A 27834-nucleotide genomic window follows, 5' to 3' on the forward strand; every position below is an offset into this window, starting at 1 on the left:
ATTCATTTAAAATATAAGAATTTCCAGTGAGCCTTCCTTAAAGATTACAAGAGAAAAAAATTCACAAAGAAATGGTCTTCAGGCTTTGAACATCATGAACTCAGGGAAAACAGTTGGTTTTCCTGCATATGAAAGGGTGGTATAATTTTTTTTTTGCCAGTCCTGGGGCTTGAACTCAGGACCTGTACACTGTCCTTGGGCTTTCTCAAGGCTACAGCTATACCACTTGAACCATACCACCACTTCTGGTTTTTTTTTCCTGTGTATGTGGTGCTGAATAACCAAACCTGGGTCTTCAGGCATGCTAGGCAAGCACTTTACCACTAGGCCAAACTTTCAGCCCCAGAGTAGAATAATTTTTGATACCAATACTGTTGAGAGTTGCATGGAAGTCATCAGTTTTCACAGAATTAGTTAATCAAACAGTCCCAGGGGAAACCATGAAAAGTTTCAAGAGGATCCTATCAATTAAAAAGATGGAATCCATATGTGTGAGCTGTTTCTGCCTGCTGGAACTCTGTAGAGCGAGTCTTGGCTTCTCTGTATCATCATTCTTTCCACCCAATAGGGGGCTCACTCACAAAGGATGACATACATCAAGAGTTCTTGTAGTTTATGTTCTCTTAGGACACCATCGGGCATCACAGAGGACCTTGCAGGCTTCTCAGAGTGAGGTACGGGAGGATTGAGGGATTAGGATGGCTGGCGTGGGTCCTTCTCTCTTGAAAGAATTAATGATCTTCCTGGGTGTTGAATTGAAGTCATTCCCTTCAATGGGCTTTGTCACCAAGAAGATGACATTTTAATCTCCAAGTAGCTCATTCTAGGACCAGCCTCTTGGCTGGTTCTGAATTTAAGCAGGCAGAGAAGTGTATTTCCTGCTCTGCTAAGCCCCTAATTCCTGGGCTTCATCAAGACTAGGGAGAATGTCTGTGGGAAGCAGTTTGTCAGAATTGGTGCAGAATACTGATGATGGCTTCTGCCTGGGCTCACCTTCCAATTGGAGCAGTTACTGGCTGCAAATTCTTTTAAAAAAAATCAAAATTTCTTGTTGGGCACTTAGTGGCTTATGTCTGTGAACTGCTAGTAAGAATGCTAAGATCTAGATGATCATAACTTAAAGCCACCTTGGGGAAAAGCAAGTCAGAGAAAAATAAAAAACAAAACAAAACAAAACAAAAACAAATTAGGCTGATCTTTCGCCCAAATGGGTCACAGCAAGCAAGCAAGCAAGCAAGCAAGCAAGCAAGCAAGCAAGCAAGAAAACCCAAGTTCTAACCTGAGTACTAGCACAAAGAATAAAAATTCTCTATAGTATTGTTTGGAAATTGATTAATGTAATGTCTATCTCATAAAAATTTTTTTGGAAAGCATGAGAAATAAAATAGTGTACTTATAAAAATCCCCATGGTGTCTTATGCATGGTTCCTTAAAATATAGCTACTAGTAAGCATAGCTGGTGTTTACTTAATGTGTTTTATGAAGAATACACTGTGTAAGCAATTAAAGCATAGGACCTCATTCGATCTTCACAAACCTTGTGTTGTATGTACTAATATTTAAATTTTGTAGATGAAGTAGCTGAAGCCTAGAGAGATAAAAAAAAGCTTCTGTCAAAGGACACATTACGGGAAGAGTAGGGAGACATTTGAACTTCAACACTCCGAATTTAGAGGGCCTATGCTTCAACATTACACAAATGTCCCTTGAATAACATTTCTTCTATATTGACCACTTACTATGTGCCAGGCATACATTAGGAGCTTTGTCGAACACCATTCCTCCAATCCTATGAAAGTAAGAGCATAAGCTTTATAGTCAGGTGGTGCAGTTGCATAACCTAGCATTCTTGGGGGGAATTTCATTAATCTTTCTGAGCCTCAACATTTCATCTAGAAACTGAGATCACTCCCAGGGTTAGAACCTAGCATTTGCTAGGCTGGTGTTCTTAACTTGAGCCATGGCTTTAGCCCTATTACTGGTAGTTTTTGTAATGGGGTTTCTGTGTAGCTCTGATGACAGGCATGCCTGGTTCTTTGTTAACAAAGGATCTGGTGAACTTTTCAGCAAGGATTGCCATCTTCCTAATATCAGCTTTTCAAGAAGCTAGGATTGGAGGAATAAACCACCGGCACCAACCTGAAATGCCTCATTCTTAACTCGTATCTTTATCTATGAACAATAAACTAAAACTCCCTTAGTTCAAAAGTAGTGGAGTCAACCTCATGTCCTCATGTACCAAACTTAAAAGAGAAAAAAAGTTGTTTTCCCATTGCTTTCTACCTCATTACTGTTTCACTTGATTTCCAGACTTTTTAGTGCTAATTTCACCCCACACTCCTCAGTTCTTCTGTGGAAAACAGACTTATTCTTTACCTCTTTAAAAAATACCAGGGTGGGGGGGCAGCCGAATGGATTCCTGAATGTGTTTTCTGGAATTGCTTTGGGGACCTCTGGTAATGAATACGACAGGTGCATCTACTAGTGAAAAGGAAATGTCTTATCTATGTCTTGATCTTCCCAAATTAACCAACAGAATAATAAAGTCTTAATAGATCCTGGGGATAATAAGAGGATTAGTCAATAAAGGGTATGAAATGTGATTTGGAGCACGCAAATGCATAGAAACAAAGTGAATGAAAGGTTTGAATTTAGGCTCCTCGCTTTCTACCTAATTCTGGCATGTTATTCAACTTCTCTGTGCCACCATTTGTCCTGTGGGGACAGAGGCATTGTCCTTTCCATATTGGAAAGGGTTATGATCCAAATGTGTCCCCTGGATTTTATAACTTAGAAACAAACCCCCAAATTTAGGTGCTGGTAGTATTTGGAGGTGAGGTATATGAAATATAATTATATAAGGTGGAGGGGGAGGGGACCTTAGGCAGATACTATTGGCCTTTAAGAAGAGAGAAAGATCACAGCTGGCACATACTTGCTGTGTCTTGTCAAGTGACCTGCTCCATCCTATTATGATGTAGCAAGAAGGCTCTCTCTCCAGGTGCCAAGCAAATATAGAACTGGGGCAAAGACAGAAAAACTTAGGATATGTGAACCAGGCTTTTTGTCTGTTTTGTCTTCCCATTTATTTCTATGAAACAGGTTCTATACAAGAATCCCCAGCTATCTTGAACTTTGGATTCTCCCTCCTCACCTCTTGAGTGCTGGGGTGATAGGTGTGTAGCATCACACTCAGTTTCTGTTCTTCAAATTGACTGGCTACCTCACCTCTGCTCATGTCAACTCTTCCTGTGAAAAGCTCACAAAGCAAAATAGAACTGCTCTACCTTTACCCAACCTTACATATCACAGGACACTGGGCAAATCCATGAATTCTGAACATGTTTTTTTTTCATGGAATTATGAGGACAGAAAGGATCGGTGTTCTTTGAAAGGGGTTGTGGTGGGGCAGAAGATTCCAAATCATCTTTGATCCAGTAGAGTCCAAATAATCAAGCATTTGCTAAATGTCAGCTTTCCTTTATACAACAAATCTGAAACTTAGGATATAAAAGAGAAACAGGCAGCTTTATAACCTTAAAACAAATGAAATCAAACTATTCAGTTTTCTATTTTGTACTTGTAAAGCCATAAACACTAATGCTTGCTCCCCAAGCAACTATAAAATGAATAAGACATTGTGTTTTCTAGCAAAATGTCCAAGACTTCAAACAACATAACTTTTAAAGAAATCAGTTGTTGAGCCCAGCATAACAGAGAAAGCAGAGGAGACATGGGGGCACGGGTGGGGTGGTACACTGAAGTAACATTTTTGCAATCATCACCCAGTTGTAAGGTTCAAAGACACAAAGGTCATTGAAATAGGAGCAAACATACATTGAGAGGAGGCAGAGAAATGACCATCTGTTCTTGGAGGCCCTGAAGTTTGATCTTGGTGAGCCTTCCTTGATCAGCACGTCTCAAATGCTCCCTTCATTTTGCTGGTAGTCTGAAAGCTCTGCTGAGACATGTTGGGTTCTGCTCACCTAACTTGGTCAGGTTCACCCCAACTATTTGAAAATTTGCCATTTGTTTAACCAGAAAATATGAATCCCTTGTTTAGAGGCTTTTCTGAGCATGTGGGTTCATTTAGAAAACTTATATTAGAGTCTAACAAAATTTACTACCTGGAAACTAGCACTTGAAAGGTGAGTGAGTGTGTGTGTGTGTGTGTGTGTGTGTGTGTGTGTGTGTGCCTGTGTGCATGTGCACACACATATGGGAGGCCAACTTTGGGAGATAAATGAATGAAGAAGGGAAGTAGGGGTAGAATGCACTCATAATGTATAGCCTATGAAATCAAAGTTGAGGGGAGGGATTGGGTTAGAGGGATGAGAGAGAATGATGAAAGGTATGACCATCAATAGACATTGTACTTAAAAACTGATTTCTTAAATAATAACTAAAGATAACAAAAAGATAATGGATTTATAAAATACTTGTGCTGACAATTGGCAGGGGAAAGCATGTAAGGTATCGAAAAATCTAATTGTGTTGACAATCTCTGTTGTAATTTGCTCTCAAATAATGGGTGCTAAGTGTCTCTTGCCCTCTAAAAAAAAACAAACCAAATCAAAACAAAACCACAGCCTCTGTATGTATGACTGCTCTACAAACAAAACACCCACAAAACAACAATGAAAAAAACAAAAATATGGGTCTGACAGTGTAAATTTCCAAGTTATTGGGGTTTTTTTTGGTGTCATTTTGTACATGTCTATTAGTTGATGTGTGATGGCTTGACTTCAACTGCAGTGGTCTCAGAGCGCTACATTCAAACTCCAGTAGTGCCAATAAGCTGTCTGCAAAGCTTGGAAAGAAACCTTGTCATGCAAGTTTCTTCTACCTTAGAATGGTCAGTGATGCCAGCTCTTTACAAGAGCATTTTTTTTTCCAACTGGTTCCAAAAATTTAACAATGGCTATTCTAGGTCTTTCTGTTTTTGCTTCTTGATTGTCTTCTGGAACATTTGCAGTCAAGCCCATTCAGAGCGACTGTCACAGTACTCATTTGTTAGACTGAGTTAGTTTTAAAGCTGAACAGATTCTAGGTAATTCCTACTTGGGATCTGTCCCTTCTGATCTCTTTGTTTTTTAACTTTGTCCAAAAGCCAGGGTCTTTCTGGCACAGAATCCCTCCTGACTTGTCTTTCAATCCCTTTCACTGTAGGATCTGATGAACTGGAACAACAAGAAGATATTACTGGGACAAAGCTGATGCCAGCAATGAGAGGCCATTTACAGACAATTGGAAATCACCTTTCAGAGAAGAGGGGATGTTTTCACATTCCAAAAGAGTTGCTGTGCTTGCATTTTCAAAACTTACTAAAGCTGAGACAGTAAAAAAAAATAAACATAGTTACCTGATATCCATGCCTGTTGACCTGCTAACTGAAGAGAACTTGTGCCCTTGCTTGTCCTTTACCCACGACAGCCATACATGTAGAAGAGATCTAAGTGCTCCTCTTACTGAACTTTACATGGTAATGCTCTAGCCAAGTATGTTTTCTTTCATCTCCAGGCTCTAAAACTACAAATGATATAGCTTAAGGGTTAATAATCTGCTAAAATCAGATAACTAAGGAGATAGGCAAGTTTTTTTTTTTTTAATAAAAGGGCATGCACATTATAATACTGCTACCTAAGCAGGGAACCTTTGCTATGTTTAAATAGATTGGGTCTTTGGGTTAGTAGATAAAGACAGGTTAAAACTATCATTCATAAATTAAGCCATCAAATCTTTCAACTCAAAACATAAGGCACCATCAAAGAATGACTAATAAAAATACCTGGCCATGGTTGTCGGGTTTTGTCCTTTACGGGGGCCTCTATTGTTTGTTTTATTTCTTTAAGCCACTGGACCTTATTTTCTTTTTCTTTTTTTTTGCCAGTCCTGGGCTTGAGCTCAGGGCCTGAGCACTGTCCTTGGACTTTCTCAAGGCTAGAGCTCTACCACTAGAGCCTCAGCACCACTTCTGGCTTTTTTTTCTATGTATGTGGGGTACCGAGGAATCGAACCCAGGTCTTCATGCATGCTAGGCAAGCACTTTAACCACTAGGCCAAACTCCCGGCCCCTGGACCTTATTTTCTTAATCTTTTTTTTTTTTTTTTTTTTTTTTTTTTTTTTTTTTTTTTTGCCAGTCCTGGCCTTGAGCTCTGGGCCAGAGCACTCTCCTTGGACTTTCTCAAGGCTAGAGCTCTACCACTTGAGCCTGAGTACCATGTCTGGCTTTTTTCTATGTATATGGTACCGAGGAATCAAACCCGGGTCTTCGTACATGCTAGGCAAGCACTCTACCACTAGGCCAGACTCCTGGCCCATTTTCTTAATCTTTTAACGAGGTTTGTTTCTTCCGGACTTTTGGCTATAAAGTTTCCAATTATACTACCATATAACTTCCATCCTCTACAGTGCAATCCTCCAGTATCTCTTGGCCTTTGGAATTGGCATCCATACTATTTTATTCTGATAATCAATAATCAATGGAGTGGTTGTCAAGGCCCACTCCGTGCTCTTCTTCCAGAGCAACGAGTACATAGGCAGGGTCATCTTGGCAACCCTACTCAGCTAAAAACAGTTGAATCGTCTAGGTACAACTACTTAAAAACAATAAAAAGTAAAAAATAGTTACCAAAAGTTAAGGAATTTGCACTATTGAGGATTGATTTTGTTCTCTGCCAAGAAATGTGGGGAAGACTCATATTTAAGAACACATAATGAACAACAACAAAGATGGTAGGACCATATAGAAAAGAAAAACACATTAATCCTTCAATACCACCCCCCCCACCTTAAAGATTTACAAGTTGATATGGCCACTCATAAGACTGGTTTGCAAGTCCTCGCTGGCTTAAGGAGTGACACTAAATACAGCTAAACTCCTCACTTCATGACCCTAAAAAGTATTGGTAAATCTCCCGTAGGCCAAATAGAGGGTTGAACCCTGACAACAAGAATGCTCAGTGGAATAAAATTTCTTTTAGTGACACATTGACATTACTGCCCTTAGCTATCTCTAAGTAAACTTTTATGAGAACCCTTTCATAAAGATCTCATGTTTATGTACTGCATTATTGTAACAAAATGCACTGGGGAAAAGGGCATGGGCAGCTGAGAAACATATGATCACCACCTGCTACTCAAAACTGTCTAATATAGAACTTCTCCTGGAGCATGGACAATCCAAGTGTCTCCTCAGCCTGAATCAAGCTTAAATTATTCCATATATGAATCCTCAGGGCCCTGAACTATCTTGCTCAGGCCTGTGATCATACTAGAGGTATATTCTCATATTACACTCTTTACTTTTGCTCCAACAAACCTGTGCTTCTCTCATTCATTATGTGTTTAATTCTTTTTTCAAGATGTCAAGAAGCTGGGATGACCATTGTCTGATAACACTAGAATCATATATACATATTTACATATGTATATAGTATATATTTACCAAAATTTTGGTTTAAAATTACATATTATTTCTGGGAAATAAATATTTGTAATAAAATGTTGGAAAAAAGTTATCTAAGGAAACAGTCTGACACTATGCATTAAGGGAGTGAATTCTGAAGTGGAAAATCCTGGGTCCTCACCTGTGTGAATATTTCCTTGGTCAAGTTACACAGCTTTTTGAAGCATTTGTCTTTTCCTTTGGACAAAGGGAATGGCAATAGTAATGCCCACAGTGGAGACATTTTTGAATCCAAGTAGGTGACGACAACAGGTGAAGCCTGGCACATGCTTAAAATGAGAGTATGGGTGCCCTCTTTGTAATTACTTGCAGCTTCTAAATTCTTTACCAAATATTAGTTTATAGTAGCTATAAATACAGTAATAACAAGTCAGTTATTAACATAATCTTAAAATACTAAGGAGAAATCTAAAGATTCTAACAGATAGAAGTATTTGGAAATTTAATGAATGTTAAATATTGTCAAATGCCTATATCCGGTATCAATGAATTTTTTGCATTTCTCTAAAATTTACAGAAGAAATGTCGTAATTGTATATTCAAAGGTTAAGTAGAAAAAATGTACTGATGAGAATAGTAAAATGTATTGATTAAAATATCAAATTCCTTTGGGGGAAAATAATATGCCTTCTGTAAACTTCAGCTTCTGGGTTGCTCTGGGTGGTTGTATGTGTTGGTGTCTGTAGACAAGGCTGCTGGTCTATGTGGGGTGCCAGGACTCTGGGTGCAGCTTATACTGTACAGGGTGCCATGATGAAGTCTGGTAGCCTAAATTTCAGACACCACCTAAATTTAGTCAGGTAGGCCTACTCATTCCAGATGACATATCATAAAACAAAGTAAGGGCAGCCCTCATTTAGCCTCATGTTAATCATTCTTTCTCCTTTTGCTCATCATTCTTTCTCCCTTAAAGAGATGAGATGCCAAGGTGGATATGATGAATAATACAGATTCTTTTTGAGCATGTTTAATCTGCTTACTTTGAAAAAAGTTGAGTTCTGAACTTCCCAGAGACTGCTGTAGTCAATTAAGACACAATTGCTTCCCCACTGTTAGCTAATCAGGGTCACCTCTATAACTGACTCAAGTCAGAGAGCAATTAATATCCATTTTCACAAGAACAGAATTCAAAGTCTCTTCTCATGCTATTTAGCTTCCTCTTCTAAGGCTGAGGAAAAAAAATCCATTAGCCTGGTGTTTTTTTTGGGGTGGGCAAGGGAAATTAAATTTATAGTTAATGGAAAGTACCCATGTCCAATCCACTTGTGTGAAGAAATATGTTTTAAGTTATGCACATTATGACAAGTGATACATGAGCATTTGGTCCTAGTCCAGATATGCTAATCATAAGTACTGGTTTCAAAGTCTTGGGGCACACATGATTAACAGTGCATGGTTTGTATTACAATATACACTGCGTATGAGGAAATTAACAGGGATTCCTTTTACCTAACTTAGAATCAAACAAGTACAACTACTCCTTCCATAACTAGGTATCAAATGCAAATAAAACACATTGTTAAGTTGTCTCAAGCTACTCGTTTCTCATGTGCAGAATAGATGATTCCTCTCTGAAAGGGAACATTTCTGTTCTGTTGCAGCATGTTATTTTATGGATTAGGGAGGAAGACAAGCAGATGGGGTAGAGTCTGCGGATCTTCCCAGACTTTGTTTTCTACACTGAGGTAGCTGTTGTCTTGGGCCTCAACCTTGAGCTGTCTCTGAGGACCCAGAAAATGTCTTAATTCCTTTTTCAGTGCTAACACTTAAGATAACAAGAGTTTTGGATTGGTGTTGCATTTTTTTTTCAAGTGAAAGATGACTGTTTTCAGATGTTCCTTCTTCAAACTTCCTAAATGCATAATTCTGAACATATATTTTAAAGTTATCTTTAAGTAATTGTATCAAGAAGTTGTCATTTAACAAAGCAGTGTATCAATACAATATATCTGCGTTATTGGGAAATTCTTAAAGGTCTACCTGCTCGAACCCTATCCTCTACCCAGTAGTCAAGGTGGCTCTTCAATGAATCTATGAGGTCACTTCAAGCTTCTTAGCTTTCTCAATCTTTTGTTGCATTTCTGGAACTTCCCTTGTCACTTAGAGTAAAAAGAAAACTTCATAATCATCTTTAGGACTATTGAATTGCCTTCACACTTCTTTTTGTTTTTGTTTTTTGTTTTTTCCCAAAGCAAATTGTTCCCACTTGAACTGGAGCACAGCAATGAAGAATCCTCTTAATTCCCTCCCCACCCAATCCTTTGCATGCTTATGAGAGTAAAGTCGCTTACTCCCTTCATTCACACTGCTCCCCACTAGGGCAGTCTATTTGTTCTCTAATCATGCCAAGCATGTGCCAGACCTTTTCCTTGGATAGCTCTGACCTGGAATACTTATCTGGATCTTTTTTTTTTTTTGCCAGTGGGGGTTGAACTCAGGACCTGAGCAATGTCCTTGAATACTTTTTGCTCAAACTAGCACTCTGCCACTTGAGCCACAGCCCTACTTCCAGCTTTTTCTATGTATGTGGCTCCAAGGAATCGAACCCGGGCCTTCGTGCATGCTGGGCAAGCAATTTACTACTATGCCAAATTCCCGGCCTTATCTCGATCTTTCTGCCTCTCCTCTGATCTCACCTTCAGTTGTCTAATATTCCCAGATGCTCTATTGAAATCAACAAATCTCTCTCCTCTTTGGTATTCTCTCTCCTTTTTCCTTCCCTCTCATCTTTCTACTGATTACCATCAGACACTATTTTGTTTCTTGCTTTTTCCCCTTTCCATCCACAAAAGAATGCAAGCTCTCTGAAGGTAGCATGTTTTTTTCTTCTTAGCCTTAAGGGTTAAATGATAAAATAATGGTTTGCCCCAAATGGCAATATTATATGGGTTGCCAACTATATCTCTAGTACTGAGTGGCTACTTGGGATATACAAAGTCATTATGTATTTTACAGTCCTAGCTAAGAACTACTATCAGGTAATCAGAGTTCAGAAATTGTGCAGGATTTCTTTTAATCCATTGAAGGCTGAATATAAATTTATGTGCAAATAATTGTCAAAACATTTTTGTTGATATATGGTACCTAGCTTTTAGAGGTGTGATATGATAGTTTCATCCTTGCACTGACTAATCAGTTTCACAGCATTCTCTGTTATTAGAAAACTTTCCAGTGAATTGGGAGCTTCTGTTTGGATTTAAGACAGGAAATTAAGGCAGGGATTTTGCAAGATCGCCTGCCACGGAATGACCCACTTCCCTCCCAGCCACTGTGCTTCCACAGAGGAGTGAGTATTCTTTAGAAAATACTACAATGACCATATTTCACTTGAAAAAGACTTGCAGCCTACAATGAGCCTCTGGCTGAAACCCAAATCTTTCACAGGACACCATTTCCTACCGGCATATTTGATATAGTATAGTTGGTTTATTTCAATAATGTTTCAGCCTCTGTATTTAAAAAAATGCCCGAAGTTCTAATGCTGAGAAATAGAAATACCATCATTGGAGAAACTGTACAATGGAGTGAGAAAAACTAGGCTAATTATTATGGGACTAAAGGAATAATCCTGATTGCTGATCATGAGGTCTATAAATTGTCGAACTCGTCATTCCTTTGATTAGCATTTCAAATTATTCATTGCTAATTCGCAGCACTTCTTATGACAAGCTGAAGAAGGTTTGTTTTCACACATTCAGGGAGGGAAGACAGTCTACATTTTTACAATGGGTATTAAAAATAAATGTCTGCTCCCGACTCCTTTCAAAGCTTTTTAAGAATCACAAATCGGCAAGCATTCTCACATTCATTTATGCTTAGTATAAGACATGAGTGTTTTTTATACCCACAACAAAACATGGACCTGCAGAAGTTTTCAAGCAATCTTCCAGCAGCTTCATGCGCATCTTCTGCAGCTCAGGGTTGTCCCATTCATCTTCCTCCACGCCCCAGTACAGGTCTATGGCCTGGGAACAGATGGATGAGGCAGCATTAGATTCCTCTGTGGAAAAGTTACATTTCCTTGTGGGCTTTTCTCTTATCACACAAGGTTAGCACACAAGGTAAACTAATGTGACTTGTAATTTTTCTCTCTGCAGCATGTTTTAGTGAAGGAAATTGTGTGTGTGTGTGTGTGTGTGTGTGTGTGTGTGTGTGTGTGCCAGTACTAGGGATTGGGCTCAGGTCTTGGGGTCTGTCCCTTTGTGTTTCTGATCAAGGCTGGCACTGTGTCTCACAAGCTACATCTCCATTTCTGGCTTTGTGGTGTTTAATTGTAGGTAACTTCTCTGCTTTTACTTTGAACCAACTTCACACTACTGAGTAGTTAAGATTATAGGCATGAGCTATTGGTGCATGGCAGTAAATGATTTTTAAGGTCCATCAAAAGTGGCATTTTTTCATACATTATGGTTAGGAATGAGTATTATAATTATTTTGTTTCTGATCATACTATTCACAGAAATGAGAAAGAAAGGAAATCCAAAATAGCAGAGGATTTGGAGTCTGCAATTTAATTACATTGAAAGAGTAACAGAATTTTAAAAAAAGGACATCAATGTGTTTGGGACACGGTTAGCACATTACTTGTGACAATAAAATCACAGCAAAAATATGACCACGTGCTACGTAAAGAAAAAAATTAACATATACAGATCTGAAGTTACACCTCTGCTTTTATTTAAAGCAAATAAAAGACAAACAAAGAAACACCCCTTAATAGCATGCTCTATCCCAGAGCATAGATTCTTGCTTATATCTGTTTTATCTGCGAGCACTTCAGCTTTCATCCATATATACCCGAAGGACATGCATTGGGAAATGGTTCAAAGTGTGCCTTTCTGAGATTTGAGGATAATAGGACCCTCTATCTCCTGACTTCAAAGACTCCTGGGGCGGATACTGCAAGCCTGTAAAAACTTTTACAAGCAGGCTCTTTGAAAAGTACAAGGAAGATCAGTAGAGAATCATTTCTTTTACTAGACTGCTATCTGCATAAAGTAAATGTTTCCAATTGCAGCTTTGAAGCCTTTTTTTTTTTTGTTCACTTAGCTTCCTTTAATTCCCACAAGCAGGAACCAGGAATTTCCAGGCGTGTCTTGTAGCTTGGGGGCCAGTTCAGTGAGATAGAAGCAGAACCTGCCCAAGGCCTCCTCTTCTGCCCAAGTAGAGCCCAAGAACTCCGTATATTTCTTATTCCTTGGCTGTAGCCCTCACACAGGAGAAGAAGTGTATATCAGATATTTGACCACTTGAGTTTGAGGCCAATATACTTATGATAGTTCTCTTAAGAAAATACTCCCTTGGGCCATTCCATGTGTGTTTGTTACATATGACACTGACATCACTGACGTGGGAGCTCTGCCCTTGAATCTACCTTACACCGTTTAGTAGCACAGTATTTTTAAAAGGAGTCTCTGAGATGGAGATGATATCTTCGGTGATGGATCTGAGAATCTTTCAGTGGGGCTGTTTAAAATGAGATCTAAATGAATGCAATTTAACAATGCAGTTTGTAAATGCTTTGTGGCGCGACATGTGGTTGTTGACTGTCTCATTGGACAGTGGTGATATGTAACATTTCACTATTCTTTATTTTTCTAACATTTCACTATTCTTATAAGTTCTATCATACAGAGTCAAACATTATTAAGGTAAAGAGAGTACGAGTATCGCCTTTTCATAAGTGAATAAAAGAGAGGCCAGGAGTTTGACCTAGTGGTAAGAGTGCTTACTTAGCATGCATGAAGACCAGGGTTTGATTCCTTGGTACCACATACATAGAAAAAGCTGAAAATGGTGCTGTGGCTCAAGTGGTAGAGCTCTAGCCTTGAGGAAAAAGCCCAAGGACAGTGCTCAGGCCATGAGGTCAAGCCCCAGGACAGGGGAAAAATTAAAAAAATAAAATAAAATTAAATAAAGGAATACAAGAGGTGGTGAGAGGATTGTGGCTTCAGGCCAGATCAGGTGAAGAGTTAATGAGATTACCATCTCAACTAACAATCTGGATGTGGGAGTATGTACCTGTGATCCAAGTTTATGGAAGACCTAGGTGGAATCAGAGTCAAAGGCCAGTCTCAGGCAAAAGTGTTAGAATGCATCTGAAAAGCAAGTATAGCATTTGTTGTCTTGACTGGGCAGAGGCTGAAGAATACAGCATTCAGTTCCAGATACTTATTTATCCGGCTGCCACTAAGGACTTACTCCTGCTCGGCTTCTACATGACTTCAACATATTTTATTCCCAGCTAATAGTAACTAGATGTCATGTTTTGAAAGTTAAGATATTTTTGGATATTAGCCAATGAATTGTAATAAAAAAGTCCACTGGAACTCATTTTTATTTTTGCCACGAACAGTCTCAATACCAGACATAGAAGCTGCTGCCTCTATTTTTGGGCTTACACTGTTTGACTACAAAGTCATGTCCTGAATAATGAAATTTCAGTCAATGATAGACCACAGATATGATGGTCAGGCGAGATTATATCATGCAATGATGTCATGCTCATTTAAGTTTAATAATACTCTGTGATATTCAAACAATAATGAAATCACCTAACAGCATACATCTCTGAACACATTCTATTGTTATGAATTTCAAGATTGTTGAGGAAGGTCTTACTTGAAAGAAAAGAAAGGGAAAATATAAAGATTAAAATAACAAAATAAGTAAGTACCTGCTCCTTTCAGCTCCAATAAAATGTAAAATTGTATAAAGTAATAATTATAACAGTGTGTCAGTTGATTTGTAATATATAGATACAACATGCAGAATATTAAAAGCATAAAGAAAGGGGCAAAGAGAAAAAACATTACACAGAGTAATCTTGGTATTATTTAATAGAATCATGTGAGTATAAGTCATAAGTAGATTCAGATAAATCAAACTGGGCATTTCCTAAAATAACTGCCAAGAAAAAAAATCTCAAAAATACAGTGATAATATCATTGAAGAATTAAAATGCAACCCTGGAAAATACTCTCAGGGCATATTTGAGCATAAGAATAGCATTTAAATCAAGTACCTAGTGCATTAAGAGGAAAGCAGCAAGAGCTTAACTAACAAGATGCAGCACAATGACTAAAACTATCAAACAAGGCTTTTATTTTCCTTAAGCTATGCATTTCTGAAGCCAAAGTATTGGCATGAATTATTTGCCATCCATAGGTTTCTGTGCCTACTATCTCTTAGAGATTGGCTACCACTACTCTTTTGGGTCTTCATATTCTAAATGCCCTGTGGACCTTAGGAGCTTTGTTTCAATATTCTGCTACCAGTGCTTCACCACACTGCTCTTTCCTATATGTCTTTAGAGGAAGAAATAATAGGAAAGGATGAAATCAAACAACTGTGAAGACAGGAAAGAAATGAATAAAACACCCAACCTGTGAAACACAAAGCACCATTTTGGGTACACACACACACACACACACACACACACACACACACGATCAATACTTGGCAAAATGTTTGCAACTTAAAGTTCTCAAGAAGACAAGATTTATTATATACTTAAAAAAATTAAGTTTAGCTTTTAGCCTAATGTCTGGGCACTGCAGATGCTGGAATCTAATTTGCGATTTATTGGAATACTAACTTGTTGACAGCACATTTTATGTGCCTTTACTTATTTCATCATTTAGGCTTAAAAGCTGAGGAAAGTAATTTGATTTTATCTTTTTTTTAAAAAAAAACTTAAAACCATCTCCCTTGTTTAAAAAATTTCTTAGAGAAGCTACTTTATCATGAATAGTTATAATGGGCTGGATTGATCTGAAAACAAAAGAAAGATAAATAAGACCTTAGGAAATTGTACCTTTGCCCGTAGCAATAAGTTGTAATCATTTAAATACCAAACTTGCAGAGCACTAAAGTAACTTATAAAAGTAAATAATATATAATATATATAATATAATATAGTGTTCCCTTTGTCCCCAAACTAAGAAAATCCAATTTGAGATCATAGTGGCTTCACAGTCCATTCTTCAGAAATAATGGCTGACCTTGATGTACTATGTTATCTCTCATCTCTTTTGCTGTCCCTTGGTTATCTTATATTGTTACAGTATCTCACTTTGTTATCTGATATATTTGATATATTTGTATTTGGTTATTTGAAATTGAATAGGGAAGGGGGGAAAACAAGATGAGTGGTGGTGGTAGGGGAAAGGGAAATGGGGACCAAGACATGAGAAAGGGTATCAATGTATGTGAATTAATGCACCTTCTATCTGGCGAATATAATGTAACCCTTCTATTAATTACAATAAAAATATATGAAAAAAAGAAATAGAAAGAAAAAAAAGAAATAATGGCTGAACCTCCACATTGATCAAATTTTTTGTTTCTCAAATGTCCCACATTATAGGCAAGAATAAATTCATTTCATGCTTCAATTTTGTTTTCACTCTAGTTACCTTGTAGCATCCCTAGCTTTAACATATATAAAAGGATGGCTTTAAAATCATCTTTTCCGTACAACAACAACAAAATCTCTTCTTAAAAGGATTAATATTTGCCAGCAACATAAATATACCAAAAACACAAATCAGATCCAGAGTGAAAAATTCAGATTTGAAAGAGCACAATGGAGAAGACAGCACTCATTGGAAGTTGTCTTAATATTTGCATTGCGCTTCTAAAATGTTGATTTCACACAAGAAAGGAAGCAGAGAAGGATCTTTAAACCCAGACTGTGTGCACAGGATACCGTTTATTAATGGTAATTATGGGCTAAACATGCGGTAGTTCTCTGAATAGAGATTGCTCCAGATGCGCTGGTCCTAAGACAATATCCAGATCCTATGCTTCTACTAAAACTACTGCAAATATTGGCTTTGCATTACTTGCAATAATTTTCTTGCTCGAGATACAACAAAGAGTTATAGGAGGAAAGACTAGAATTAGCAGTTCTGTCTGGAAACAGCAGGTCCTAAACTCTCCTCTGACCATTAATTGACACCGGGTGGTCATGTGGGATCAACAGAAAGAAGATGCTCAGTGATACAACATTAGATGATGCTTTATCTCAAGTTTCATGAAGGTAACTCATGGCTCAGACTCTGGTGTCCTGTAAGACACAGCTCTGGACAGTCTTAATGTGTGGTAAGGAAGGACTCTGCACTTCGGTGAAATCTCTGACTATAGGAGCTTAAAGCTCATGGAGACAGACAGAAAGGACTGGGAGTTTCTAGGGACCAAGCAGAAGTAGCAAGAAGGAGCTATTGTGCAAATTTGTGAGTTCACACTCAATGAGCAAAGGAACTGGAAGCCAGCTGCATGGTGGGATACTCAGATACAAGCAAGCAACATGCTTGAGTGGAAAACCAAAGTTGGTTCTCGTTCCTACCTGTCACTAGAATTCCCTCAGCCCCTGTGTTTGGGTGTGCAGGTACCTGTAGTATTGCACAGTCATTTAAATCCTCTTTGCTTGGGCTCATGCCCCATCTCATCCATTCCCCACAATGCAGGCATTGTAACAAAGATTTCTTTTTTTACTCAGAAAGATTTACCAGTTAACTTCCTCTTTAGAGAGCCTAGAGCAGTGTTCTTGATTTACAGATGAAAAATTGAGGCAATGAGAAATAAAGCAGCATCCACAGTGTCACATAGCTAATAAGAAAGGGCAATGGGATTTGAACCCTGGTACTTACTGCTATTGTACAATCCTTTCTACATCTGTGCCTGTCAGGTAGTGAATTCTTCATACTGTTTAAGTTCTCTTTCAAATTAATTTATTAAAATGCTTTCCATCTGTCTGAAGTATGCTCCTTTTCTACCTGGCCATTTTCCTTTCAGGATTTGGCTTAGACATGAGCCTTTCTGATGACTGTAGATGGGTGGAGGACTTAGCTCTTTCATTCTGTATCCCACAGCACATGGGTCACCTCCACAGCTGGGATCACCCTGGTCACTATGGTTTATAGTATTCTTTTTTCACATATTTTTATTGTAATTAATAGAAGGGTTACATTATATTCATCAGATAGAAGGTACATTACTTCACAAATATTGATACCCTTTCTCATGTCCTGTTTCCCATTTCCCTCCCTCTCTCCTTGCTCACAACTTGATTTCCCCCTTCCCTCTCCTATTTCAAACAACCAATTAAGCATATATAAAATATATCAGATAACAAGGTGAAATATTGGTTTACAGTATTTCTAATACTGTGGTTTCTGCTGCACTTGTGACTCTGCTTCGTGTGGAGCCAAGCTTCAATAAATGTCTACGAATGAATGAATGGAGTTCTAAGCAACAAACACTTAAATCTGTCCTTGGATATCTGGGGCAAATGTTGCCAAGGGCAACATCCATGTCCTGTCTTGAAGAACATCTTCATGAGAGACTTCTTCAGAGAGGGGCAGAAGGACAGACCGATGAAACTGCATCAAGCTGCTGAGAAGAATGTGTGTTCTGTAACTTGTGGATGAAATATTTCTGTGATGTCTGTCCAGTCTATTTGGTCTATGCAACCATTTAATTCAGAGGATCTGTTGTTGTTGTTGTTGATTTTTTTGTCTCTATGACCTGTCTATTGGTGAGAATGCAGTAGTTAAGACTTCCACTATAATGACGTTAGTGTTCATCTGAATTGTTTTTTAAGACCAATAATTTAACAGAGTGGTATATATAGATACTTGGTAAATAAATGTTAACAATCGTTAGATGCTCTTAATGGATTATCCTTTTTATTAATATGATGTTAACTACCTTGTCATTTCAAATAATTTTGATTTAAAGTTTACTTTATGTATGAATATAGATACTTCTAGCTATTTTGGGGATTCAAACACATGGAAAGATAAAAATGTGACTGTACCTACTTACACAAGTCTGAAAAAGTCATAATATAAATGTTAGGAGATGGAAGCAAAGCGAGATTAGGAATAAAAACAATTTATTTTGTAGATGAAAAGAACTAAAGATGTTATGGTTTAAGGGTCTAGGCTTTTCAATGGGAATCTCTTAAAAAAGGGTTCCTTGTCCCCTATGAACACTTTTTAAAATGTTCTCTTCTAAAAACCCTTTGGAAAATGGAAAAAAAATTAGCTATTCTGTGCTCAGAATTTAAGGAAGGCCTTGTGCTGACAGTCTTCAATTGGGACACTTAAATGTCACCTGAAATGAGGGTTATTATGTCCTATTCTGTTTATTGAAGGACTAATCCTCACAGATAATTTTCACTGTTTGGGGGTAGGCAGACAATCACAACTCAGCAGGAATGAATGTTCAGTTTAGAATAGCTAGTGTAGTAAACTCCGAATCTTTCTACCACACCACCGCTCTACATTAAGAAGGAGTATTAGGAAGAGGACAGAGTACGAAAGAAAGGAGAAACAATAGCACTGCTTTGGGAAATCAAGTGAGAATTCCATAAGAGCAGCAGACATTGTAGGCCAGTATTTATGAAGGTTCACTATAGCATACTTTCCTTCTCTCTAGTCTGTGATCATTGTTATCTTCCTTGTTTATGTTGCTACTTCCTTTTATAAGCTGGCTTGCTCTCATGGACAAGAGACAGATGATGTGATATTTATAATACTTCCAGTGACTACCACTTGGTCAGGCCTGCATGTCCAGGCTTTGATGGACAGCACTGAAATGTGAAGTGACTGAACAGATCAGAGCCCTAGCCTGAGTGCAGTGCTATATGATTCGATGAAGAGATGTGTATTTCCCCATAGACAGAAACATCTTCATGATAAAAAGGAAAGAGAAAAGGCACAATTAACTGACAATGTGAAGAAAGGACCAAGGCCGTCATAACAAACTCTCAATTTCAAGGCCAACGATGTATTTCTCAGGGAGATAAGCATGTTGGAGATTTCTGAGCAGAAAAATATAATACCCAACCATGTGACAGTGTTGAGAGGTGGGGTCTTTGTGAGATGCATGGGTCAAGAGGACTCTGTTCTCATGGTTAGAGGAACTCTTCCCTTTTTTTCATCCTACCTTCTGTCAGGTGCAGACAGCTTTCCTATCTGGAGAAGGTACAGTTTGAGGCACCATTTTGGAGGCAGAAATTGGTCATCTCTCACCTTGGTTTTAGCCCTTCTACACTAGAACTGTGTGAAAATGACTCTGTTCTTTTATAAATTAGTCACTCTCAGGTGTTCTGCTATAGCAGATAAGCCACAACATCTGACCTTGTTCTTGTCTTGCTGTATAGTACCTTCATGTATGTAAGATAATAAGTATTTCCTGATTATTCTTCCCATTCTTGTTCCTTTTGTATCAGATACTAACAGACTCTCACATACCAAAGATCTTTTACAATACTCATAAAGTCAAAAGAAGACTACATATGAGTCATTTATGTTCATTGAGTTCTTGATGAGGAGAAATAATTAAAAAGGTGAGAAACAAGGAAGGTTACATTGCTGAGTGCTGTCTGAATCCTAGATGCTTGGTGTTAGGTCATTAAATTCTTAAAAGAATCCTAGGAGATAATCACCAGCACATTCATTTTTATCAAAGAGACAAGGCAATGCTTATGGGCATAAAAATGGTGATCTTCAAATTCAGAATGTGAAGCTTAGTATAGACAATAAAATAATTTATGCTTTTTTATTACATTTTGTAAATACATGTTGTGTGATACCAAATCAAAATAGCATCAGTATGTGACAATCTAATATTTTATCTATCAATTACACAGAAATGTGATTCCAATCACACAATTCATACCATTTATCTGTAAGATGAAGATTGATTGTTAGAGTGTCTCTGGTAGTGAGGAACAAGGAAGTCTTGAAGAGTCAAAGGAATACAAAAGCAAAGGCTATTTTCTTCCTTTCTCCTAGTTTTTTATTAACATTGATTTTTACATCACATTTCAAATGACATATTTAACAAACAAGTATTCAAGAAGGGAATCTCTATATACAATCACTGGCACTTAGATTTTAGAACATAATTGAAATTAGGCTGAGGGTTTGTATGTTAGATACATATTAATCTATGTATTAAAACATTATGTCTATAGAGTCATAGATTTTTGTCTATGTAGTTGTGTTTATATTTCCAATACCATGTCCATAGCATTGGGTATGCAAATATTGAGTTCTGCTCTTGTACTGTTTGGATTTAATAGCCACATATTAAGGATACCATGTGCCTTTTGTTCCTTTGGTCTTTACTTGTCTCACTCAACATGATTCGCTCTAGATTCATCCACTTCCCTGCAAATGCAATTATTTTATCTTGTCTGGTGGCTATATAGAATTCCATTGTATATATATACCACATTTTCTGTATCCATTCATCTGCAGTAGGGCATCTGGATTGTTTCCATCACCTGGCTATTGTGAATAGTGCAGAGATAAACATAGCTGAGCAGGTATCCTTATTATATCTTGGGTTATGATGTTCAGGGTAGATGCCCAGGAGTGGTATGGTGGGATTGTAGGAAAGGTCACTTTTCGGTTCTTTAAGAGACCTCCACACTGCTTTCCAGAGTGGCTGAACTAGTTTACAATCCCACCAGCAGTGCAGTAGGGTTCCTTTTTCTCCACAACCCCGCCAGCATCTGTCATTGTCTGAGTTCAAAATCTTGGCCATTCTTGTTGGGGTAAGGTGGTATCTTAGGTTTGTTTTTATTTGTATTTCCTTTTTGACCATGGATGATGAGCATTTTCTCATATGCTTTTCTGCTATTTTAATCTCTTCTTCTGATGACTCTCTTAGGTTCCTTTGCCCATTTAGTGATTGGTTTGTTGGGTTTGGGGGGCATTAGCTTCTTGAGTTCCCTGTAGATACTGGATATTAAGCATTTGTCAAATGTATTATTGGTAAATATCTTTTCCCAGTTGATTGGCTGTCTCTCTACTTTTGCAACTATGCTTTTATCTGTGCAGAAACTTTTTATTTTTCGGTAGTCCCATTTATCGAGTCTCTCTCCAATCTGCTGTGACCCTGGGATTCTGTTCAGGAATCTTTTGCCTGTGCCTATGAGTTCCAGTGTCTCTCCTACTCTATCACCTAGCAGTTTCATGGTTTCTGGTTTGACATTGAGGTCTTTGATCCACTTTGAGTTAATACTTGTGCATGGCGAAAGGCTAGGGTCAATTTTTAGTTTTCTGCATGTGGCTGCCCAGTTTTGCCAGCACCAATAATTGAATAGACTGTGTTTGTTCCACTGTATATCTTTGCCTCCTTTGTCAAATACAAGTTGACTATAGGTATGTGGTTCTATTTCTGGGTCTTCTATTCTGTTCCATTGATCTTCTGGTCTGTTTTTGTGTCAATACCATGCTCTTTTTATTATTATGGCTCTATAGTAGAGTTTGAAGTCTGGTATTGTAATACCACCTGCATTGCTCTTTTTGCCTAGAATTGTTTTGGCTATTCTAAGTCTTTTGTTGTTCCATATGAACCTTTGGATTGTATCTTCTATTTCAGTAAAGAATGTCTTTGGGATTTTCATGGGGATTGCATTGAATTTGTATATCAATTTCGTCAGTATACCCATTTTCAATATGTTGGTTCTCCCTAACCATGAGCATGTGATGTCTTTCCATTTCCTAGTGTCCTCTTTAATTTCTTTTGTTAGGCTTTTATAGTTTTCATTAAATAATTCCTTTATGTCTGATTAAGTTAATTCCTAAGTATTTTATTCTTTTGGGGGCTACTGTGAATGGGATCATTTTTTTGATTTGGCCTTTTGTTTGTGTATTGTTGGTGTACAAGAAGGCTACTGACTTCTGAAGGTTAATTTTGTATCTTGCCACTTTGCTAACGTGGTTTATGAATTCTAGGAGTTTGGGAGTGGAGCTTATTGGGTCACTCAGGTAGAGAATCGTGTCATCTGTGAATAGGGACTGTTTAGTTTTTTCTTTTCTTTGATGTCTTTTTCTTGCCTTATTGCTCTGGCTAAGGGTTCCAGCAGTATACTGCAGAGAAGTGGAGAGAGTGGGCATCCCTGTCTAGTTCCTGATTTTAAGATAAATGGTTCCAGTCTTTCACCATTTAGTATAATACTGTAGGTTTGTCATATATGGCTTTAATTATTTTAAGGAATGTACCTCTTATTCCTATTTTTTCTAGTGCTTTCAACATGAATGGATGTTGTATTTTGTCAAATGCCTTCTCCGCATCCAGAGAAATTATCATATGATTCTTATCCTTAACTCCATTGATATGACATATTACATTGATTGATTTGCGAATGTTAAACCAGCCTTGCATTTGTGGGATGAAGCCTATTTGATCATAGTGTATAATTTTTTAAATTTGTTTCTGGATTTTGTTGGCTAGTATTTTATTAAGGAGTTTTGCGTCTGTGTTCATTAGAGAGATAAGTCTGTAGTTTTCTTTTTTTGTTGGGTCTTTTCCTGGTTTGGGGATGAGTGTAATATTAGCTTCATAAAATGAGTTTGGTATTGTTCCTTCTGCTTCTATTTCTCCAAAGAGTTTAAAGATTATAGGTTTTACTTCATCTTTTTTTTTTTGCCAGTCCTGGGCTTGAGCTCAGGGCCTGAGCCCTGTCCTTGGACTTTCTCAAGGCTAGAGCTGTACCACTTGCGCCTCAGCACCACTTCCAGCTTTTTTTCTATGCATGTGGTACCGAGGAATCAATCCCGGGTCTTCGTGCATGCTACGCAAGAACTCTACCACTAGGCCAAACTCCCGGCCATTTTACTTCATCTTTAAACATCTTGTAGAATTCCACAGTGAAACCATCTGGACCTGGGCTCTTTTTGGTTGGCATTTCCCTGATTGCTTCCGCAATTTCAGTGTATGAAATTGGTTTGTTCAATTTGTTTACCTCATCATTATTCAATGTGGGTTACCTATATTTTTTTAAGAAATCATCCATTTCTACTAGATTTTCTTGTTTCTTTGAATATAGGCTCTGGTAGTACTTATTCATAATGGACTGAATTTCTTGCATATCGGTTGTGATTGTTCCCGTGGGGTCTCTAATATTGTTTGAGTCTCCCCTCCCCTTTTTTGGTTAATCTTGCCAGGGGCCTGTCAATTTTGTTGACTCTTTCAAAGAACAAACTTTTTGATTTATTAATTTTGTGTATAGTAGATTATATTTCAATTTCTGATATTTCTGCTTTTATTTTTGTTATTTCTGTCCTTCTAGTTATTTTAGAATTAACTTTTTCTTGCTCCTCTAGGTGCTTCAATTTCATTTTTAGGTTATTTACAATGCTCTTCTTCTGTCTTTTTAATATGCACTCCTAATGTGATCAATTTGTCCCTTAGAATTGCCTTTGCTGTGCTTTCTCCTTAGTTTTTATTTCTTCTTTGCTCCTTCAGAGATTGGGCAGCATTTGTGGGTGGTTTGAAATGGCACCAATAGGTTAGAAACTCTTGCCTCCTTGTGCTATGGTAGCTGAGTGAAATCCTTTCACTGAGTGGAATCGGCCACTGGATTTAAACCTTTAATTATTTACATAAAAAGAACCACTTTCCCCCGCCACAAGACAACCTGTCTTCTTCAAAAGTCAACAATTCCACAACAAAGGAATGGAACCAAAGTGTAGTAGAGAAGATGTATTGCATACATAATTGGGTGCACTAAATTGGAAAACCCTTGTGCAACTACTTGAAAAAAATAAGAACTTGAAATAAATAACAGCAGGTTTCTCAACATAAATTTTCAAGTCAGAAGAGGATGGAATAATATATAATCTAAGCCCTGAAAAAAAATAATTGTCAACCTAGATTAGTGTATCCAGCAAAGCTATCCTTCATAATATCTACTTTTTCAGGAGGCTGGGATCTGGAGCTTTATGGTTAGAAGTGAGTCTATGTATCATTAGACTCCATTTCATTAACCATCAATAAGTTGAGCTGCAGGTGTGGCCCAACTGAGCCAGGAAACCACACAAGGCCCTGAATTCAAACTCTAGTACTGGGAAAAAAAGCCAGTGAAAGTCATACATGTTCAAAATGAAATCTGGGAATTCTGAGCAGCTTGTACAGCCTGGATGAGAACAGAAAACAAGATAGAGATAAATATTAGGGTTACTGTAGAAATAATCAAGAAACTAGTCATACTGACCTGAATGAAGGCCACATGTTGGAGATCAGAAGGTTGCTTAGTCATTCAAGTATTAAGAAACAGAAGCCTGAACAAAGACAGTGACTTGTGAAATGGAACAAAATGAGTCAAGCTTCTAAGAAACACTGCTGCAGAGAAGTAGAAGCAAAGACTGGCAGCTTGAATCGAGGTAACAAAGGATGGAAGAATGAACTGATTATGAGCCAAAACTTTGAAGCCTTGAAGATTGGGCAACAGTAGGCAGCCTGCATAGTAGAAAAGATGAAGCCAAATTTGGTTTTGAACATATTAACATTCCTAACAGAATTATCCTCATGAATTTATGGAGTGGAGAATGCTAGAGCTCCTATATACCAGAGATGAGTCTATACAGATAACAGCTTGAGAAGATGGTGCTCTAATTATATGTGGAGGGAGGAAGACAAAGAGGGTAAGTGTGGTCCAGTGCCAGCAAAGGAATTAGGGTCTATTGGTGATAGAGCCACAGTGATGACCAGAACAGGGATCGAGAACAGCCATCCATTTGGTACCTTTCGTATCATCACCATGTCCAAGCCAGCACCGATATGTGGGAAGGTCTTTCCTGCCTTTGGGAGCTGGTTTTCCTCTCACATTTTCCCACATGCCTGGGAAGCCAGCTGGCCTGTCAGAATGAAGGAGAAGGGCTACAGCCAGAACCCAGGAGGAGGTCTGCTTGGGAGAGCAAGTCATTACACTTAATTACAAAGACATATGGGGGAAATTACTTTGAAAAGCTATATTTAACCAAAGCATAAATGGCACCCCACAAGACTAGGGTTATCAAGATTTAGGAACAAGAGGGTTTTGAATTCCCCACCATGTGGTCTCTTGATTTCAAATCATTTCAACTATTGCTACAATTTGTTGAATATGCTGTAGTCTTCTTGCCTCATAGGTGTTACCTACGGAGTCATGATACCACAGTACTTTTGAAAATCACGTAACATTATTTTAGATTGCACCTCTTCTTAATGGATCTGAAAGTGACCATTTTTAAAAAAACATGGCTATTTGAGTAGGTGGAAACATTTATTTTTTTAATCCTTTTCTGCTTTTCTTATAGATGTATGGACAAGTGGACTGCATTCTCCCTAGCACTCCCAGTAGTCACGTGCTCTGTTGCTCTTGTCTGGATGGCCAGCATTGGGCCATCAGGCTTGCTTGTGTCAGAGCAACTCTACCAGAACCTCTGCCATCTAGACTGCATTGTTCAATCTGGGAGTCACTGACCACAGTTAGCAATCCAGCACCTGACACGAGACCAGTCCAAATCGTGACGACTTGTTCATAGAAATTGCACACTGATTTTGAAATGTAGGATGAAAAAAAGATAAGAAAAAGACATACCTCTTGAATGAATGTTATCTTGATCATATGTCTTAGAAACATTGGCTCAAAGGATTGTAGTAAATCGAATATTCTCCTTTGCTTTTACTTTGTGATTAGTAAAAAAGTTTCAAATTACACACATGGCTTTGCATCTGGGATTCACATGATATTTGTTTTCCATAACATTAGTCTAGATTCTCAGCTTCTATGACTTATTCATGATCTAGGTACTATACAACATACTTCATATGAACAGTATGTGTTATAGTACCTGAATCATTCTATCATATGAAGAAGTAATGATATGACTGCTGACTTTTAAAAATCTTCTAGTATATAATGGAGAGGAAGAATTCAAACAGTAATTAAAGCAAGAATGATATGCTAGTAAAGGTTAGGAACAAAACATTATGGAATCTTGAAAAAGAACAGTCTTTGTTCTTTAAATACTGAAACTTAGGGGGAATTTTAAAGGTCCGCTAGTCAGGGGGCCCTATGGGTGTGAAAGCTCTGGGAAAAGAAACAATACATTTGTGGAAGTGAATGTTCCAGCCTTCAGAAAAGCAGGACGGGAGGGGGATGGTAAGGTTGACAGATAGAGCTCCTAGGCAGTAGATGGGAGTGGAGAGGAGATACTTGTACATGCTTGTAAGCAGTACAGAATACAGACTAAAGAGACAGAGACACCAGTGATGTGACCTACAGAGTAGGACATAGTCGGCGAGATGGATAGAAGGGTTACTCTTAATGAGGAGAAGAAAAAGACAAAGGTAAGTGTTTGGGGAGGTAGTAGCAACAGCCAAGATGACTTGAATAAAGGGTGTAAGATGGAGGTAGAACTGGAGGGTCTCTGGGAGTTATAAGATAGTAGAGGTGAAAAAAGAGGGTTATGAACAACAGTGCCTAGGATGAGATTGGATAAATATCAGGTATCTATTGGAATTCAGCCACTTCTGGAGACAATCTTCATAGGATGATTTCAAATGAAATTTCTTTTCAAAGTGGCAATGCCCTAAGTGATTAGATCCATTAAGTATTTCATTTAGAGATCCTTGCCTAAAATAAGTTTATTATTGGCTTGGACCCGTTGGCTGTGGGTATATTTTTGAACACTTAAAGTAGAAGTGGAGACTATGTTTGGGAATCGTAAATGACTATTTTTAATGTAGAATAGAATATGGATAAGCAGAGAGAGAGGCTCATGTTAAAGAGACCCTCCAGGCATTGGACAGCCATTAACATCTTTAAACAAAAGAACTGACTGACTGAACAGAGGCGAAGGAAGATACTCTGTGGGTGATGTATATAAAACTTCATAGAGGATGATGGTGTGAGCCACAGTTTCCTAAACCCACTCAATGGTACTCTGTGTTCCAGGACTTAAAAAACAAACAAGAATAAGTCTCTTCCTCAATAATTCTGAGCAAATGTCATGAAGCAGAAGGTGAAACCAGGGAAGACAATGAAAAGCACTCTTTGTTTATTCTGCTTTGAATGAGTTGGAGTAGGGTCTCATCTTGGGAAGAAAGAGGAGATCCTGAAACAAGAACAAGTGATGTTGGTGTATTGAACCACATGCCCAATATTTGTTGGGTTCTATATCACATGCTTTTGGCCCTGTCTGTCTTTATTATTTTCAATTTATTCATTCGGAATGGCTTTTTGTCCTCTTTTTTTGGAGACAAGAGTACTCAGTGCACACTGGGAAATCAAATGACCTGTTGTCTCACCAACCTCTGTTTCAGAACCCATGGGTGTTCTTGCCACTGTTGTTCTGTTCTGAGCCATCACTTTCTCAACAGATCACATACAGAATTAATTAATGGTCACATAATTAGTTTGTTACATTTTCATAAAATGTCTTAGTTTAAATAAAAAGAAAAACAACTAAAAAAATAGTACAAGATGGCTTGCCAAATGGACAAATGTAGCTCCATATTCTATCGGTCTAATCTTACAAGAATTTTATCCTGTGGCTTAGTGGAGCCTGATATT

The 27834-nt window shown here is 37.9% G+C and overlaps 1 protein-coding gene across 1 annotated transcript in view; it reads right to left on the reverse strand.

Annotated features, from left to right (window-relative positions):
- The window catches only part of Nwd2 (NACHT and WD repeat domain containing 2), a 124001-nt gene that overhangs the window by 36284 nt on the left and 59883 nt on the right, over nucleotides 1–27834 (reverse strand). The window contains exon 3 of the mRNA XM_090343729.1: nucleotides 11318–11434. Within this exon, the coding sequence (XP_090199855.1) occupies nucleotides 11318–11434 (117 nt within the window). The remainder of the gene's footprint in view (nucleotides 1–11317; nucleotides 11435–27834) is intronic.

This window comes from Megascapheus bottae, chromosome 13 (assembly GCF_031878675.1).
Source record: "Megascapheus bottae isolate mThoBot1 chromosome 13, mThoBot2.hap1, whole genome shotgun sequence".
Lineage (NCBI taxonomy): Eukaryota > Metazoa > Chordata > Mammalia > Rodentia > Geomyidae > Megascapheus > Megascapheus bottae.